The following is an 18,739-nucleotide window of genomic DNA, read 5'->3' on the forward strand; positions in this document are numbered from 1 at the left end:
ACATACTTTGTCTTAATCAGGATATTAATAAGGAACTAGCAGTTTATGAAGCTTTTGGAATAATCCACCAATTTTTTAAAGTTAAACACTATCTAAAGATTTGCATCGAAGCGTTTTTTTTTGATAGTGATTTTAATCACTGTCAGATATCATTATACTTGATCCAACTATGCCACGTCACCACTGTGCCGCGACCCCCCTGTGCTGGGTTTTTTATTTCTTGGTGTTATAAATAAAATTGTATTTTTACGTTGACTATTAAAAATATTGTTTGCATTGAAATCTAACGACTTTAATAATATATATTCCTATTATGTTATAATAATCTTATAATTTCAATATACTACTTTAATATTAAAAAATTTTACAATGATATATAATAAATTGCGCCTATACACAGAATGATTAAAATAAACCTTACACTTTAATTCTAAACTATGGTTATAATATTAATATAATAATAATAGCAGATTTTTAAATATTCTCTTAAAAAAAAAACAATGAAAAGGAAAACGAGTTCTTTATTTAGAGAAACTGGATCTGGAACTAGTTCTTATTTCAGGAAGTGAACAAGGAACACAATGAATTTCGTTAAAAAAAATAATTTTCCCAACACTAAATAAATCAAATATATATTCAATTTCCAAAACTCAAAATTATTGAATATAGATACTAAAATACAGTGATGATGCGAGGGGGCAGTTGTCCCGAGTCCTGCAGTTCAAAATTATGTTTAAGGATCCATATTTTTGAAATTGCTATATTACTGAAGGTATAAATTATAATTATTTCCCCCGGTACCTTGCAAAAGCTTGCGTCGTCACTGCCGAAATACCAATTGTTGACAATTATTAACGAATGACTTAAATAATAATAAATGGACAGATAACTCGACCAAATCGGGTGTTATGTACTCACCTGCTACTCGATAAGATCTATAAAGATTTATGTTGGACGACATGTCTATTATTAAATTTGAGTTTAATGATTTAATTAAAATACTTATCCTTAACAGCATAGGCGCAAAAGAGGGGTACTTTAGTTATATAGCATCCCTAATTATGTTTCACAATTTTTGTAAGGAAAAATAAAATAATTACTTATATTATTGTATAAATATAACTTTTTTAAAAATGTTTTTAGTGTACAATGTCATTGGTGTAGTATATGTGTTTTACTTAAAACATAGTATTATGTTTTGGTTTCAAATTTAATTACTATAGTTGAAATATTACAATGGTAAAGAAAAAATATATGCGTATAATGTTATACATAAAAATTTATTTATAAAAAGATAAAAAAGATTAGGTTTTTGGTCTTTGACACCCCTAAGTTCAAAACATTATTTGCCTATGCTTAACAAAGTGTTTATTATTTATTTAATTTTTAAATAGACAATTTAATTGTTTATTCATCGTTCTGTGTTGAAGGTTAAAATTAAAAAATTAACGATACTTTGTATTTATTAAATAATAAGTATTTGGTTTAATACATTTTGATAAATGTATTTCTTATAATTTATTCGAGAATGGAGCGATTCCATTAATTTGATTTTAATAAACACCTATGCATTTTAATTTTTAGAAACTTATATTTCGGTTATCATAACCATTCGGTTAGATGAATAATCAAAAAAAAAAAAATATAGAATCATTTAATTACTCTCATCCAGAGGTGTCGTGGAGCGTATACGCGGGTATACGGCGTATATCCACTGTTAGTTTTTTTATTAGTGCATATACGTATTTATAAAATAGTTAAAGAGTATAGACTAAAGAATAAAATAAAAAGTAATACGTGGGTATCGAATATAGGTACGTTTGTCATAAAACACAAATTTTGAATAACTCTTATCAGTTTGTTTAATCTCTACAGTCATACCACATATAAACATATACCTGAAGTTATAAACATACAAATGTGGCTCGAGACTATTATCATTTTAAAAATAGAATATAAATGTAAAACAAAAATAAATAAATAGGATAATGTTTATCATTTCACGACAATTTTATTGATAAAATTTAAAACATCGATCAGAAATTAACGATATAGCACATACTAAGTTGAAACTGAAAGTTATTGGGTTAACCTATAGCTGTTGAAATTGGTAATTTGTATTTTTCCGTAATAAACCGTTTACCAACCAATCTAGTATTTAATATATTACCTATAATGAATTAAGATAGTACTAACATGTACCTATTCACGTTTATTTCATTTATGATTTAACGATTTGAAAACAATGATTGTAAGATTATTTTATTACTGCATAAAGTTTATTTATAAAAAATATAACAGTATCTAATAATACACATATCGATTATGAACTATGAAATTTAATTTATGTAAGAACTTAGAAGTGTCAGTAAAAATATTCGAGTAATAGTTTGGAAGGAGCAAGGCCGTATCTGGGAGGGTTAGGAGTTTTAGTTGCATTATGTAATAATTAGAAAATACATATTTTTAACACAGTTAAAATATCACAATATTTGTATTCCGCCCCCCAAAACTATGTTATAGTTAAGGCCTTTGAAAAGTAGTGTGGGGGTGAAATTCGCCACGTTTCCTCATTTAGGTTTTTAACTTATCTATTGATCAAATTACGACTATATCACTGTTGATAATGTGAAATATTGTATGTAGAAAATGTAAAGTGCAATGGGGGGTGTGGGGGGCGGAGCCCCCCACGTTATTCTCTATTCATTATATAGGCGTATACCCATNTGGGGGCGGAGCCCCCCACATTATTCTCTATTCATCATATAGGCGTATACCCATAAACATTTTTAGGACTACACCACTGCTTTCATCACTATTTTAAATAGCCCGCGGGAACAAAAGTTGGTAAAATTACCGAATATATCAATCTAAATAATAGTTGTGGTTAATATTCCACTCTCGGTGTCAACCAGTTCATTATAAGGGGTTTAGTTTAAGGAATTAATTATCCCAACAATATTTTATGAGTTTTTAATATACCCACACTATTTTTATTTAGTGAAACATAATGAAAAATTTTTTCGAGAATTCCTTCAGATTCTGAAAAGTATAAAATTTTGATTTTATGTATAATTATAATAGGTACGCGTAAACCAATTATTTTTCTTTTTAAAATTGAAAACTTATTTATTTTGGATAAAAATTAAAGTTAAATTGATAATGTTATTATTTTTAATGTTAGCTAAAATATAATTCATCATTTAAGTAATAACTGTAACGCCAATATTACTGTGATGTTATAACCACAGACCACAAGAAAATAAAGTCTGTGTTATAATCATCCAAACGGAAAAAAAAAGTTGTCATTTAAACAAGTCACAAGAAATTTTTCTTTTATCATTTAAAATTTCTTTTAAATATCTATAAAACTGTTTATAAAAAAAAAAATGATTGAAAACGAATATTTGAATATTTCATGTTTGACTTAGTGGTTATTAATCTAAAATCTGGCATCATATCAAATTTTTATGATTTTTTCAAAATTTTTCTCATCAAATTAAAAAAAGAAACATGGCAGATATTAAAAAAATTAATTTTAAGTAGCTAATCGAATTTATAATTTTGTATTAAATACTATTGTTCATTTACATTATTTTGAATACGTAGTTTAATTTTGACCTATAAACGTTTTTGTAAAATACCCTTTAAAGTTGCTGTATGATTGGGCCTCAACATTAGTTAATGAACTATCCACTGGATCGCACTATACAGTATATAAACATAATATGTGAACATACGTATTTAATAAAAGTTCTTATTTAATATATATTAATAGTTGAGTATCGTGAGAATGACTATTGAAATTAAGTACATTTTTAAGGGTGATAGAGATTAAAACTCCTCCAATATTAGAACAATTAAGTGTTTAATTAATTACAAGATAGTAATTAAAAGTTTCTTATGTATAACCCCTCACAATTTTTATCACAAAATCCTGAGAATGTGATATTAGGAAGGAATATATCCTTTTTTATTCATATTTATTTATTCAAAAATAAAATGCACTTAAATTGAACAAATTTACTAACATTTTATAGTAAAAATGACATAAAATATATCAATATTGTTTTTCAATCAAATTTATGCTTTTGATTTTTCTGATGAATAATCTTGAAGCCTGGTAATTTCTATAGGATATCCTTTTAAAATTTGTGAATTTGATTCTGTCACCTAAAAAATACTTTAAAAATTTAGTAAAATTATTTGAGTTTAATAAAAATATATTTTTTATACAAATATATAAGAATAATTTTTAATTTATACATAAATACTACTATACAATTAACTAACCTCCACAACAACATAATCACCAGGTTTTATTGATTGAAGATTTGATTGACCTTTCTTTAATAACTTTGTATTAGGAATTACTACTTTAATATTACCATCAGTCCGCCCACAAAGATTAGTTGGACCTCTACGGCTTTCCTAAATATATGAGGCAAACATTGATGTTATAGTATAAAATATTATTTTAAATAATTAGAGTAATTCATACAAATGTATCATAATTTGAAATAACTTCTTCATTACCAAAGAAGAAATATACTTACATAAAATACAAATTTTTGCATGTAATCGACTTGATTACATGAAAAAATTGGGTCATAATTTATAAGCAAAAGCAAAATATGTGTCAAAACAAGTTTTATATTGTAATAAAAATTTATAATAGCAAAATATTAATATATTATTGTATAAAGAAAACCCCATTTACTCTCCATGTTAAAATTTAACATGCAGAGTAAATGTAATTACCTGTATTAAATGAAAGTTTTAAAGTTAAATTTAGTTTTACTAAATTCCGTAAAATATTCATAAATATTAATACATAGTGTAGATACTATTTAATTAAGGCTCAAGAAAAATGTACTTACACCTTCAATCAATATCAATTGTTTTGTTCCAACAAAATGAGAATTTAATATAGTAACATGTTCTCTAAATACATTAAACATAGTTTTTACTCTTTCAATTTTAGTATGATAGGGAACATCATCTTTATAGCGGTGATAAGCTGTTGTTTTCTAAAAAAAATATCCTTGTCATACCTCTTTATATTATTATAATAGTTAATAAGTATCAATTGTAAGTTTACATGTTATATTATATTAAAAAAAATCATTTGAAAAAAATAGTATCATACTTCTCTCATACTGTATGCAAATAAAAATGCATTATGATATTTTACATTTTTCATTAAACTTATGGTATCATTAAATTGTTCATCAGTTTCACCACAAAATCCAGCAATAAAATCACTTGAAAATGTTACAGTAGGTATACAAGACCTGATGTGTTGAGCTAAATCAAAATAAGTTTCACGAGTATATCCTCTTCTCATACGTTCTAAAATTTCAGAATTCCCACATTGAGCAGGTAAATGAAGATTTTTGCATACATTATATTTTTCTGAAATAACTTGTAAGACCTAAACATTTTAATAGATAGATTAGCTTAGTATAAATTACTAATTTATTATTACATAATAAAATAAAATATTAACTTCATCAGGAAAATCTTTAGGATGAGGTGAAGTAAATCTGATCCTCATTTCAGGATCAACATTTGATACTTTATCTAAAAGTTCAGCAAAACGTACACCACCATTTTTTTGTTTGTAAACTGTTTTAAAACCTTGTACCAATGTATCATTAGATGGTATGAAATATGAAGATGAACTTAAATCACGGTAACTATTAACATTTTGACCTAGGAATAGGAAAATAAAAATTTTTACTTATTATTTTTGAAAAATTTTTTATTAATCCTCATAACAGAGGCGATAATTATTTTTCACTTATTGAATTAAAAATATTTTTTCTAATATTACATATAGCTAGAGCTATCCTTAGGCGTGGTTAGAATTGTTAACAGTTTCTAGGCACTTACCCTAGAACTTTTATTGTTAATTTATAATGTCACACTTATGAAAAATTACATAAATTAAATTACAATTATTTGTAATAATGACCCTTTTAATTCATAAGGACCTGTTATATACAAGGTACCATTTCCTCTAAATTTCAAATTTATTTTGTAGTATAAAAAAGGATCAAAATTAAAAGAATTCATTTTTATATTGGATTTAACAATTTTGCAGTCTCAGTACTGCCAATTCTTAAGTTTCACTAAGGTAGCTGCTCCGCCTCCTATAGTAATGAGTGATTTAATTTACATGACAAGCATTAACCATTATAATTAATCAAAATATTAATGATTGTGTACTGAAGTCACATTTAATAAATTATATATTCAACAAACATAATTCAAATTTCTTCTAGAAAATAGAGAAGAAATACCCAGCTTTTTGGTTAACAAGTAACTTTAGTTTAATTTGAAACTTTTTCTATATAGATTCCATTCATTAATTTTTCCTTTATGAAAAGGAGACCAAGCAAATGATGTATACTCTAATATAGACCTAACTAAGGTAAAGTAAAGTGTTTTCAGACATAATATATTATTAAAAATCACCATAATTTTGATGTAAGAAGACTATATTAGGCTTCTTACATCAAGATTTATAACAAATGTATGTTATATATTTAGAGAAACATAAATCTTTTAGAAGGTAAACACTTAAGTTTTTTTTCCTATCAACTGTTTCTAAGTTATTAACTACATAATTATAAATAGTATAATTCTTTTTCCTAATGAAATTAACTTGAGGGCATTTACTTAAATTAATAACTAATTTATTGTGCTGACACCAAAAATAGAATCTATATTAAAAGATAATCCAACCTAACCATTAATTTTTTTCTTATCATTTTTGCTACTGGGAACAAAATATTTTTTAGGTATGTTCAAAGTTTTTTTCATAAATTACCAAAATTATGTAAAAACATGTAATAAGTTGAAACATTTTATTTAATTAAAAAAGATAATAATAGACTACTCATATGATTATTACCGTAGACCTCAATGTGAATGTTTAGAGATATTTAATCTTTTTTTTTGAGAAATGCATTTCAAAAAGTAAATAAAAAAAGAATAAACAAAAGAATCACACATAGAATACAACAGATCAAAGTTCAATATTTTTAGGATAAATTTTTTTGTTAATCTAGGAGTATGTATTTATTTTATTTAAAAATTAAATAAAAGAGTATGAAGTGAGGTAATTGTTGTAAATGCATTTTTTTGGATAAATGCTCATATTTTTATTTTGAACTTACAAAGCAAAGCATATAGAACCAGAAATTTTCAATTTTAAATAAAATCTGCTAAATAATAATTTAAGAAAAATATGATTTAACAATTTTCCCATTCATTTAAAAATTTACCCCATTTCATCCTACTTGTCAAAACATAATATCATTGATCTAAGGTTTAAATATAGAATATAGTGTTTTAATGAATATTAAAATTTGATAGTTTATTAGATGTATGGATTTAGCTAGGATTTAAATTCCAAAGGGGTCTAAGTGAAATTTTTAATCTATTTACGTATTATATAGATTTATAGGTTATGAATAAGTGAATTCGCTGACTAAGTGGGAAATTAATTTTTTTTTTTATATAAACTCAAACTGTATTTTCATAAGTATTTAGCAAATTTATATAGGACTCTACCTAGAAGAGGAGATATCTTAACTTTGAATACTAAACATGGGGTGTTTCATTAAATTATCACCAGAAAGAGAGATGGCAATTTTAAAAACTGAACAGTAGCTTAATAAATAGAGTTGCCCGTGACTGACTCTTGAACCCAAGATAATATACATTAGACACTTCTCATTACTAACTCGTCCATATTGTTCCTCTTGGTTACAATATCAAAATACAAAATGAAACATTTATTTTTATTTTTTTTTTTTTAAATTAATAATTCAAATCTAAAATAATTTACCTAATAGCGTAACCTCTTTAAATCCACTATCTGATAAATATTTTATTTCATCTAAAATTGATGTTACAGATCTAGAACGTTCGCGACCTCTTGTAAAAGGAACAATGCAGTAAGAACACATATTATCACAACCTCTCATAATTGATCTAAAAAAATAAACACAACATAATAACATAAATTATAACATAATGTTAACTGTATTCAAAGTTATTAAGTTATCAGTTAGATATTTTCCACCCTGTATATATTACATAAATTGTAAACAGGACATTTTTTAAACTTAAATAATATTCTACAAAATGTTAGTTTAAATCTCTTTAACACTACTAATTTAAGTTAACTTACACATATGCAGTAGTTTTATCATCATTTAATTTTATTGGTTTGATTTCTGCATAAGTTTCATCAACAGAAAGTAAAACATTGACAGCTTTTTGACCAACTTCAGTTTTTGCTAAAAGTCTAGGTAAATCTCTATAACTATCTGGACCTGCTACTAGATCAACCCCACCTTTAATTGAATTAACTAATTTTTCTTTTAATCTTTCAGCCATACAACCTAAATTATATACTAGCATTATTATTAAAGATATTTGAAAAGTTATAATTTAAATATTATGTTTATTACCTAAAATTCCAATCTTTAATGGTTCAAATTTACTTCTCCAACGTTTTATTGACCTAATTTGTCTAATCCTCGTCCATATTTTATTTTCAGCACTATCTCTTATAGCACATGTAATAAGTAATGCAATATTAGCATCATTTATATTGTTTGTTTTTATATAGCCATCACTTTTCAAAATAGACCATACTATCTCAGCATCACTAACATTCATTTGACATCCATATGTTTCAATATAAACTAGACATAAATAATTTCATAATAATACAAGTATTTAAATACAGATAATCTCTGATAATTCACTTGTTAACAATTTTTAGAGTAAGAATAATATCATTATTTATTATTTAAACTAGTTTCAATTTAATCATTTATTTAAAATAAAACTTTGATAATCTTGCATTTTTAATAGTCTACTATACATGGTAACATAGAATCGAATGTTCATATTACCTTTACGATTTTCTCCAGTGTTAACAAAGTCAACATAAGGAATTTTTTCATTATTTTCAATAGTTTGTAAATTAGTTGGAATATTTTTAGTTAAAAAATATTCAAGACCAGGACCATCAAACTTACGATATTTTTTATCATTTGAAATTAAAAGTTCTTTGTGACTAGAGCTGAATAATTTAAAGGCTTTCATTTTTGGCGTTCTAGTTATTCTGAGATAAGTAAAGTTTAGGTTTTTAAAAATAATTTCATTCATTTTAGGACCTATATGTAATCTACAGAAGGTTTTACAAACATTAAGTTTATTTTATTTTTGATAAATAATATAAGACCTAGCATAAACTTTAATTAAGTTTCAATAATTTTCTTTCGCAAGATAAAATGAAGCTATAATATAACAAGATATAATGAAAGTAATATAGTACTGAGATAATTATCATAAATAACAGCCTAACTAAGTAATTACTGAAGAGAAGACCTTACAAATTATACAAAAATTATAGATCTGTGACAAAATTTTGTAATACATTATATAATATTCTTATTTCAATGTAGAAGTTAAAAGAAATGTCAAAATTCGTTCGTGTTTTCTAACTTGTCTCAACTATAATCAGCATTTTATCACATGATTAAAATTCTATGATAATAATTTGTATAAGCGTAATTATATTTTATTGATAATGAATTGTGTGTTATCTTAAAATCTAAAAACTTTTCTGTTGAACTATGTATGTTATATTTACTTAGCAGTCAAGTAGTCATCATTTTGCAGTTATACTTCAAATTTATATTTGAGTATATTTAGGTTTATAAAGCAATAATATTCATTTAAAAAAATTACCAATCCGTTAATCTACTTTACAAAAATAGTGAATTTTTACATTATAATTATAATGTAATAACTCATTATTGCATTCTATTTTCATACTAAACTTGTGCTAATAATTTTGCAAAATACAAATGTTATACAATATATTATAAATTGTTACTATGGAAAATAACCCTTGTGGTTTAGCTTTACTCCAAATTGTATCTAGAGGTAATGCTATTGTTGCTGAAATTCTGCGTCTCAAGGATTATATCCCTTCAGTATACAGGTAATATTTTTAAATAAAATTTAGGACTGAAAATTTTATGTTTTATCAATTTATGATTCTTTTACTCTTAATTAATATTAAATTGGATTGGTTCAATCAAATAGAACATAATAATGATAAAACAATTAATGATTCTATAAGTTTTTATTATGTAAATGTATTGATACATTACTTAGCATTACTCTACTTATTTTTTTTTAAATACATTAGAGCAACTTTTTATACTTACATTTATAGAGTGTTCAATAAGTAACAAAATGAGTTTCTTTTCTCATTGTTAGTAACAATTAACCTATTTCCTTACTTAGTGAACACTCTGTAATGCCAGTTTACATAATTTTTAGACATAATTATTAATTTTTAATGCTTCAACTTATTTTAATTTTAATGTTTATAGTTTTTATTAATTTATTTATTACTATCAAACTAAAATATAACTTGAAAATAAAAATTTTAACTATTTTTAATTAGTCACGTTCCCTGGTTATCCATAGATTTAATAAAATGAAAAATTTTACTATTACATTTTGTAATAATAATCTTTAAATTTATATGAAATTGATTAATTAGGTCAAAAATTGTATTACCACTGAAAATTTGATTTTGTTCTAAGAATAATTCAAGTAGAGCAGTTTGTCATATTAACAAAAAATTACATCATTTACTTTAGATTATGATTACTCATAAATTACAAATCGTAAAATTTGAATAGCTTTAAATGTATACTAATTTTAACAAAAATTGTATGATTTTTGGCTTTAATGCCTAATAATTCCTAGAAATTATTATTTCAGATTTTCTTTTTCATCTTACAGTTATCTTTAATTTGATGTAGACTAATAACAGATAGGTTTTTTAAAACATTATCAAAAACTGAAAAAGAAAATATATTTGATATTATTTTTAAGTTTGCACATAACCTTGGTTAATTAATTAAATCTAAGACTTTCAAAAAAATCATGTCATTAGTAAAACAAATGTTTGAAGTAATATCAATAAAAATTTTGAAATAACCCGTACAGTTTTAAAATCAAAAAGTTATTTCAATTTAAAATAAAAATATAAAATATCAACAATGGCTGTTTTATTTCAACTGTAATTTTTTTGGACATTTCTCTTTATTACCAAGTCTGAGGGGGATTTTTTTTTAAATCGTGGAGCTGATAGCTTTAACTAGATACATTTTGTAATCATTTGATGTATTGTTGAGCAGTATTGTTCCAGTAGAAGCAAAAGTAATAAAGTACACAGATAAAAATAAAATTTAGCAAAGTAAAATCAATAGCTTCACAGTTAATGTTTTAAAATGATAAATATTAACTTTAAACAGTATCAAATAATAATTAAAAATATTTTGTTTTATTTAATCAACTAATAATAGAATAAAAATTATATTTTGGTATTATAAAAAATATTAAACAACCACTGCAAAAGAAAAAAAAATTCATGTATGAATATATCATACTGATTTAATTAGTTTATATTTAATACTAAACAACTATATTATATTCTTAAATATAATTGTAGAAAAACTCAGAAGATAAAAAATTAACATATAGTTTCCCAGAATGTGCAAAATCATACATTATTAATCCTTTTTTTTTTTGTTTATTAAAAGAAATTACCAAATGCATTACTTTTAATAATCTAATAATCATAATAAAAAAATATTTTATTGATTATTTCAATATTTTTTTTTTACAGGCTCAATAAACAAGATGTACAAAAGTATGGTCAAATTATTTTAGATTTTTCTTATTTTAGCAATACTATTGAAAATGAAAAAAAAATTGAATCTAATGTGGTAAGATTTTATAACTATTATAATAATTATTTTAATTGTTTACTTAAAACTAGGTGTATGAATTCATTTTTTATTTTCAGAATAAATTATACTTATTTTTTTTAATAGCATGTTAAAAATTGTTTTAGTCTAAAATAGTCCAACTAAAATATACTCTTGCTTATGGCCATTTTATTGGTACAGTTTTATAAAAATATTTGTTTTGAAAATACTTTTTAGTAAACTACATAAATATTATAATGTAAAAATAGTTTATTATACCTAAGTGTTATGTAAAATTTTATGTGATAAAATTTGTTCATTTACTATTGAAAAACATAAATAATCATAAAGAATGAATCTATCCTAGAGCTCCATGAGTTTTAATACATTTTTTTCTTGTATGTTCATAGGTTTTAAAAAATACTAATGAAGAATTAAAAGAGAATAATTTAGCTATTATCAACCAGTTTTATTTTTTATTTGAAAATGTATACAAATATATTCATGATTTAAATGAATATTTAGATGAAGTTGAAGAAGGAGCTTATATTCAACATACACTTGAAACCATGTCTCTTACTATTGAAGGAAAACAGCTTTTGGTAAAAAAATATAGTTCCATTTTTCTTTATTATAAAAAAAAAATTGTTAATGAATTTTTAATATCTGGGGGTCTACTTTTAATCTTCTGAAATTAACACTGTTCTTAATGAAAATAAATTCTTACTCTGTACTATCTTGTTCTTGTATAAATAACCTCCTGAATATGAATATGATGTCCATTTTTTCTCAAGAATAAAAGTTAGCTATCCAGATTTTATAAGATTATTTTGAGGTGTAAAATCTAAATTTATAAAATATATTTTTTTTTAGTGTGAGTCGTTGTATTTGTATGGAGTTATTTTATTGTTTCTTGATATTTACATTGAAGGTATTGTAAGGGAACGTTTATTGGTCGCATATCATCGTTACAATGCTCAACAATATGATAATGAAAATCCTATTGATGATATTTGTAAACTTTTACGTACTACTAAAACAACTCAGGCCAAAGGACCATCTTCTTATCCTGAATTTTATTTTAAGTAATTTATTTTTAAGTTTTATATTTTAAAATTTTAATCATTAATTATTATACATAAGTCTTTCATGTTAAAGCACATCAACCAATTTATTTTTCAAGAGAGCAAAATTAAATTGTTATTTTCCATTTAAGCTAATAAATTTCTTCTTTAAAAAAATATGTAATTCAATATAATTAATATCAGAAAATTTAAAATTAAGTAATATTTTATATATTGCTTAAAACAAGGACGTATTTAGGGAGGTGAAAAAGTCCCGGATAGAAAATTTATTTTGGAATTAAGGACAGTAGCATTTTTTTGTAAGCACAATATATAAAATATGGTAGGGTATGTAAGGGGGGCAATAAACCTTTACCTGGGGCGTCAAAACTCTAAATACATCTCTGGTTTAAAATAAACTAATAATCAAAAAATCCTAATTTTAGTTAATACATTCTTTAAATTCTAGCCCTTTATATAATCTATAAACGTTATATATTAATGAAATATCTTTTTGTATGTAAATTGTTTGTCCTAGATTTATCTGAGAAAATTTTCCATTATTTTTGATGTGCTTACCCTTTTCTAAAATTACTTTTAAAATTATATTAAATTGATTTTTCTGAAAATTCATTGGTTCTATGTACCCATGTTCCCCTAATCTGTTTATAATTTTGATGATGTACAAAATAAGTTTTTTAATTTCAAACATCTGATCACCTTAAATTGACATAAACAACATAATTTTAAACGTTTTTAACAAAGTATAATAATTAAAAAAAAACATGCTTAAAATATAAAAAAAAATTATTTTAATATAAAAGAAAATGTCATTAAAAAAGAAAAACGTGTATTTTAATAACCCTAATTATATAATAGATAAGTTTTATGTCAATTAGTTATTATTAGTAATTGTACTTTTCTGGGATATTTATGATTTTGAAAATATTTTGAAATTTTTTATTAAAAGAATACTCTGACTAAAATGTGAAATCTGAAAAAAATATTCATAGCCAGTTATTTCAGATTGGTCTTCAATTATTAAATGTATACTTTTTCAAATAAAATCATTTTTTGCATCGCAGAATATCAATGCTAGGAAATCGTTAGTGTAAAATATAAAAATAAATAATTATATTTTTCATTAATTTCTAGCTGTAATTATTTATTACAGGAGAGTACCTGTCAATCAAAATTTAGTAGATTTGGTTATTGGAAGATTAAGATCCGATGATATTTATAATCAACTACCATCATATCCTAATCCAGATCATAGAAGTACTGCACTTTCGGGACAAGCAGCTATGTTGTTTGTATGTTTATTTTTTAAATCAAAAACGTTACACGAGGAATCATCAATAATGAGAGAAATTGTGGATAAATTCTTTCCAGATAATTGGGTAAGCACACAACAAAGAATTTGTCACTTCTATTACTATTCAAAAATATGTAACTATTAAATTATACTATAATTTTAATAAATAAATTAAAAATTTTAAACAATTTCAACATTGTTTTGTAAAACTGTGTAAGTGGTTAAGAAAAATGATAAAAATACATAATCCTTAATTCACTATAAAAATAAATATCTTATCGATTTAATCATATTTATCAATACAATGCATAATATTAATAAAAATTGTAAAAATTATGACATTGTAGGTGGTTAATATCTACATGGGTGTAACCATAAATATAATCGATTCTTGGGAAACTTTTAAAGCAGCAAAAATTGCTATATCCAATACTATTCAAACAGGAGATATAAATCGTTTAATTAGTTCACGTTCAGCTGAACTTGAGGTAATTATACTGTGAAAAAGTTGATAAATTATTTTGAATTTACGTATTACTATAATAATAGTAAAAAAAGTAAACTATGTTTAAATAGGGGAGATCGTAGTGAAAGGCTTTTTCATATATTTTTTATTCGTCAATAACTTATACTCTACATGATATTCTCATAAAAACAATGTTTTGGTATTAAACATTTTTTTAAATAATAAAATAAGAACTTTTGCCACTTTGTTTCTTGTAGAGGTATGTTAAAATAGATATATCAATTATAGACTTAAGGCTACTCTTTTGGTAGGTTATCTGTGATATTTGCTCTAGATTTCACATTATATGATGAAGATTTTATTTATGTCTTTAACTTCTTAATTATTATTTTTAGGTATCACACATTAAATAAAGTGTTGGAATAGATTTTTAAATTATTTTGTTTGTACAAAAATTAGAATTAGTCCTCTTGGACTAATTTAAAGTTTACTGAAATTTTAATTAAAAAAAAATATTTTGTAGTATTTCGATTAATTATACTATTTAATTTGATTTCATAGTTTAGTCAAACAAAATAAAACAATAGAAAAAATGAAAACAAAACTAAGATATTTGTTATACTTAATATGTTCTCAAAAAATATCGAGAAAAGTTATAGTTATATCCATTAAAATATATAGTCAGATCATTAATTCCCCAAATGACTATTGACCAACTTTGTACATTTAACAAAGTACAGACAGATGGTCGACCTGATGCCATCTCATTATGGCCGATGGAACCAGTATGGGGGTAAGATGTGTGTCGCTATTAAAGTTTTTGTATAGCTACTTATCTGAAAACCGACAGCAAACAATGCAGTTGAATATCAGCGCTAGGGTGATGACTCAATGATCCACTATGCCATCCCATGCCCTCTAATCAAACAGGTTCACAACGTGAAGAAACCTCAAAGATTACAAAGTAAGGGAAATAAAATACAACACCAATACTTTTAGGAAAAACTAAATATTTTTAACTTGCCTAAGAATTGGCCTTACATGGTTAACCCATCAACACCCATGAAAAAAAAACATTGTGCAATACCACTATTACATTTATTCACATACTAACAGAATGCAAACTATACACAGAGACTAGTGCAGATCTACAACTATCTCGCCACCTCAGTCAAAGCCCCTTAAATTACGCAGATGAAGAAAATACAATAATTCAATTTCTACAAACCACTAATTTATACAATCTAATTTAAAACAATTAAATATAGAAGACAATGATTCTGTTGTTGAGTCTTATCTTATAAAAATAAAACATATGCTTATTATGTAGTCCAAAACTGTAAAAATTATTTTAAAAAAAGTAACAAATATTAGCTGTATACATGTTATAAAAAGGAATAAAATAATAAACATAATACGTGGTAAAATAAAACCAATATTTTTAGGATTTACATGGAAATTAAAATATATCAAAGCAAAACAGATTCATATTTTATAAAAATAAAAATAATGTATAGGTTAATTTTAATCATTTTTTTTTTGGAAATATTAAACATTATGTGTCTTTTATTTATAGTCTTATCTACAATTCAACAGTATATCATTATTTTAGATAGCTTATTCAACTGAAAAAAATCACGTTTTATCATAAAAAATACATAACTTAATTTTATATCATAAAGATCAAAAAGTATAAGTTTTAAGAAAATGCTTAAAATTTTTTGATGAATACAAAAATTATGAAAAAGAAATTAGTAAGAAACTGGATGTAAAAGAAGCAATTATGGTATTTAAGTTTATTAAATAATATCAGTTTACCCTTGACACTAAATTGTTTCGGTCTTCCCTGTTTATTTAATAATTATTCATATATTTATTATAAATAAATTTTTATCGACAAAAAAATATATAGGTGTTCAGTAAGTAAGGAAACAGCTTTCTATTGTTCTAATTATTTGTAATTACTTACCTGTTTCTTTACTTACTTAACACCTTGTATACAATCTATATTTTGTTTACAATAAGTAAATTATTTAATTATGTATATTTTGTAAACCTAGAAAATTACTATTGAAATAAAAAAGGTACTTAATTATCCTAACATAGAAAAGAAAATAATGGATAATACCAATGCTATTATGAATCTTTGTCGAAACTGCAACGTCTCCTTAAGATGGTACATTTTACACACTACTACTGTTCATCTTTGTAAGCATTAATTTTTCTTTAAGTATTAAAAAATAACCAATAAATGATTACATTTTTAAAGGACTCTATATTTAAGTAAAACTTTTTATGTCTCTTGTATATATTGGTCGAGTTCAATTAACAAATTTTGCTTAGAAATGAAATTTTTCTGTTTTGTTGTTCTGCATTTTAACTAGTGCCGGCGCTAGATTTTGCTTAAAGGAGAGGATTGAAGTAGGATAAATCCCTAATAAAAATTAGTAATGGGAATTTTCGAATATTTTATACAACCGAATAGTTTATTAACACGCTTTTATTAGTTTCACGTGTATGTTTGTTGTTTGTTGTTTGTTTGTAAGTTTGTAACTCTCCAAACGCCACGCGTTATCGCATATTCCGTCGTCTAGACTAGACTGTTATACGCATTCACCCCTCCCCACGCCATGCTCACAATACGACGGTACACTATTCCTATAAAAATTTATTTTTAGTTATCGTACCCGTACACGCGTGCTTGTCATCAATATTATATATATGTAAACAAATTTTTATTTTGACTGACCAATAACGCCCGCGTCTAATGCGCCTTACGTATATATATATATATTCCTACCGCCGTTTATACCTCGGGTATAACGTTAGTCCGACCCGCCCGGCCATAAAACACAGCTATACTTAGTGCATGATACTTTTACGTAGTTAAGTCGCATTATTTGTATAAATATATATATTCTAATTACTATTAAAATTAATATATTAACACGATTTATTCTAATTAAGAGATATAAAGTATTCATTCCGATTACGAGGGATGATTTCCGTATCGTCATTTTTCGTCACTACCTCCACGTTCCGGGAGTGAGTAATTTACGCGCCTGCTGCTTTCCTTGGATGTGGTAGCCGTTTCTCAGACTCCCTCCCCAGAATCGAACCCTGATTTCCCGTTACCCGTAACAACCATGATATTGATAGTAACTACTATCATAACATGAAACTAAAAAGTAAAAAATAAATATAGTTTAAAAAACTAAAAAAACACGCTTTTAAAGTACATCGAACTAAAAAGTTAAAAATAATTTTTAAAATAATTATGAACAAAAAATACTAGTATTATTGTGATAAAAGCGTGGGTGCTTTGTGCCATATTTTTCGTATATTGAGCGCCCGACGCTTTTATCACAATAATACTAGTATTTTTTGTTCATAATTATTTTAAAAATTATTTTTAACTTTTTAGTTCGATGTACTTTAAAAGCGTGTTTTTTTAGTTTTTTAAACTATATTTATTTTTAACACGCTTATATTAGTTTCACCTGTATGTATGTATGTATGTATGTATGTATGTATGTATGTATGTATGTATGTATGTTTGTAACTCTCCAAACGCCACGCGTTATCGCATATTCCGTCGTCTAGACTAGACTGTTATACGCATTCACCCCTCCCCACGCCTCGCTCACCTCATGACGGCACACCATTCCTATAAAAATTTATTTTTAGTTATCGTACCCGTACACGCGTGCTTGTCATCAATATTATATATATGTAAACAAATTTTTATTTTGACTGACCAATAACGCCCGCGTCTAATGCGCCTTACGTATATATATATATATTCCTACCGCCGTTTATACCTCGGGTATAACGTTAGTCCGACCCGCCCGGCCATAAAACACAGCTATACTTAGTGCATGATACTTTTACGTAGTTAAGTCGCATTATTTGTATAAATATATATATTCTAATTACTATTAAAATTAATATATTAACACGATTTATTCTAATTAAGAGATATAAAGTATTCATTCCGATTACGAGGGATGATTTCCGTATCGTCATTTTTCGTCACTACCTCCACGTTCCGGGAGTGAGTAATTTACGCGCCTGC

The 18,739-nt window shown here is 24.9% G+C and overlaps 2 protein-coding genes across 4 annotated transcripts in view; one reads left to right on the forward strand and one right to left on the reverse strand.

The window, feature by feature from the left end:
* Window positions 1-4,005: 4,005 nt before the first annotated feature.
* Window positions 4,006-9,501, reverse strand: LOC126893934 (mitochondrial tRNA methylthiotransferase CDK5RAP1). 2 transcript variants are annotated; one of them, XM_050664496.1, is made up of 9 exons: window positions 8,937-9,501; window positions 8,487-8,723; window positions 8,204-8,417; window positions 7,859-8,004; window positions 5,510-5,715; window positions 5,150-5,434; window positions 4,881-5,030; window positions 4,294-4,431; window positions 4,006-4,183 (listed from the first exon to the last, which is right to left on the reverse strand). In XM_050664496.1, exons 1-9 carry the CDS (start codon window positions 9,190-9,192, stop codon window positions 4,061-4,063), a joined length of 1,755 nt encoding a protein of 584 aa, XP_050520453.1. In that variant the 5' UTR covers window positions 9,193-9,501; the 3' UTR covers window positions 4,006-4,060. The 2 variants fall into 2 exon arrangements, with proteins under 2 accessions (XP_050520453.1, XP_050520454.1); XM_050664497.1 differs by having other exon boundaries at window positions 4,006-4,173; window positions 8,937-9,496.
* A 172-nt stretch (window positions 9,502-9,673) lies between these two features.
* LOC126893930 (WASH complex subunit 5) overlaps window positions 9,674-18,739 on the forward strand; it is a 28,502-nt gene continuing 19,436 nt past the window's right edge. The window contains exons 1-7 of one of the 2 annotated variants that reach the window (XM_050664485.1): window positions 9,674-10,033; window positions 11,738-11,837; window positions 12,230-12,421; window positions 12,693-12,904; window positions 14,058-14,283; window positions 14,546-14,686; window positions 16,725-16,872. In XM_050664485.1, coding sequence (XP_050520442.1) covers window positions 9,927-10,033; window positions 11,738-11,837; window positions 12,230-12,421; window positions 12,693-12,904; window positions 14,058-14,283; window positions 14,546-14,686; window positions 16,725-16,872 — 1,126 coding nt within the window. In that variant the 5' untranslated portion in view covers window positions 9,674-9,926. Of the gene's footprint in view, window positions 10,034-11,737; window positions 11,838-12,229; window positions 12,422-12,692; window positions 12,905-14,057; window positions 14,284-14,545; window positions 14,687-16,724; window positions 16,873-18,739 lie in introns of those variants that run through there. The other variant, XM_050664486.1, reaches the window with a different exon arrangement.

Source organism: Daktulosphaira vitifoliae, unplaced genomic scaffold, assembly GCF_025091365.1.
Source record: "Daktulosphaira vitifoliae isolate Bord-2020 unplaced genomic scaffold, ASM2509136v1 Scaffold_1, whole genome shotgun sequence".
In the NCBI taxonomy this organism is placed as follows: domain Eukaryota; kingdom Metazoa; phylum Arthropoda; class Insecta; order Hemiptera; family Phylloxeridae; genus Daktulosphaira; species Daktulosphaira vitifoliae.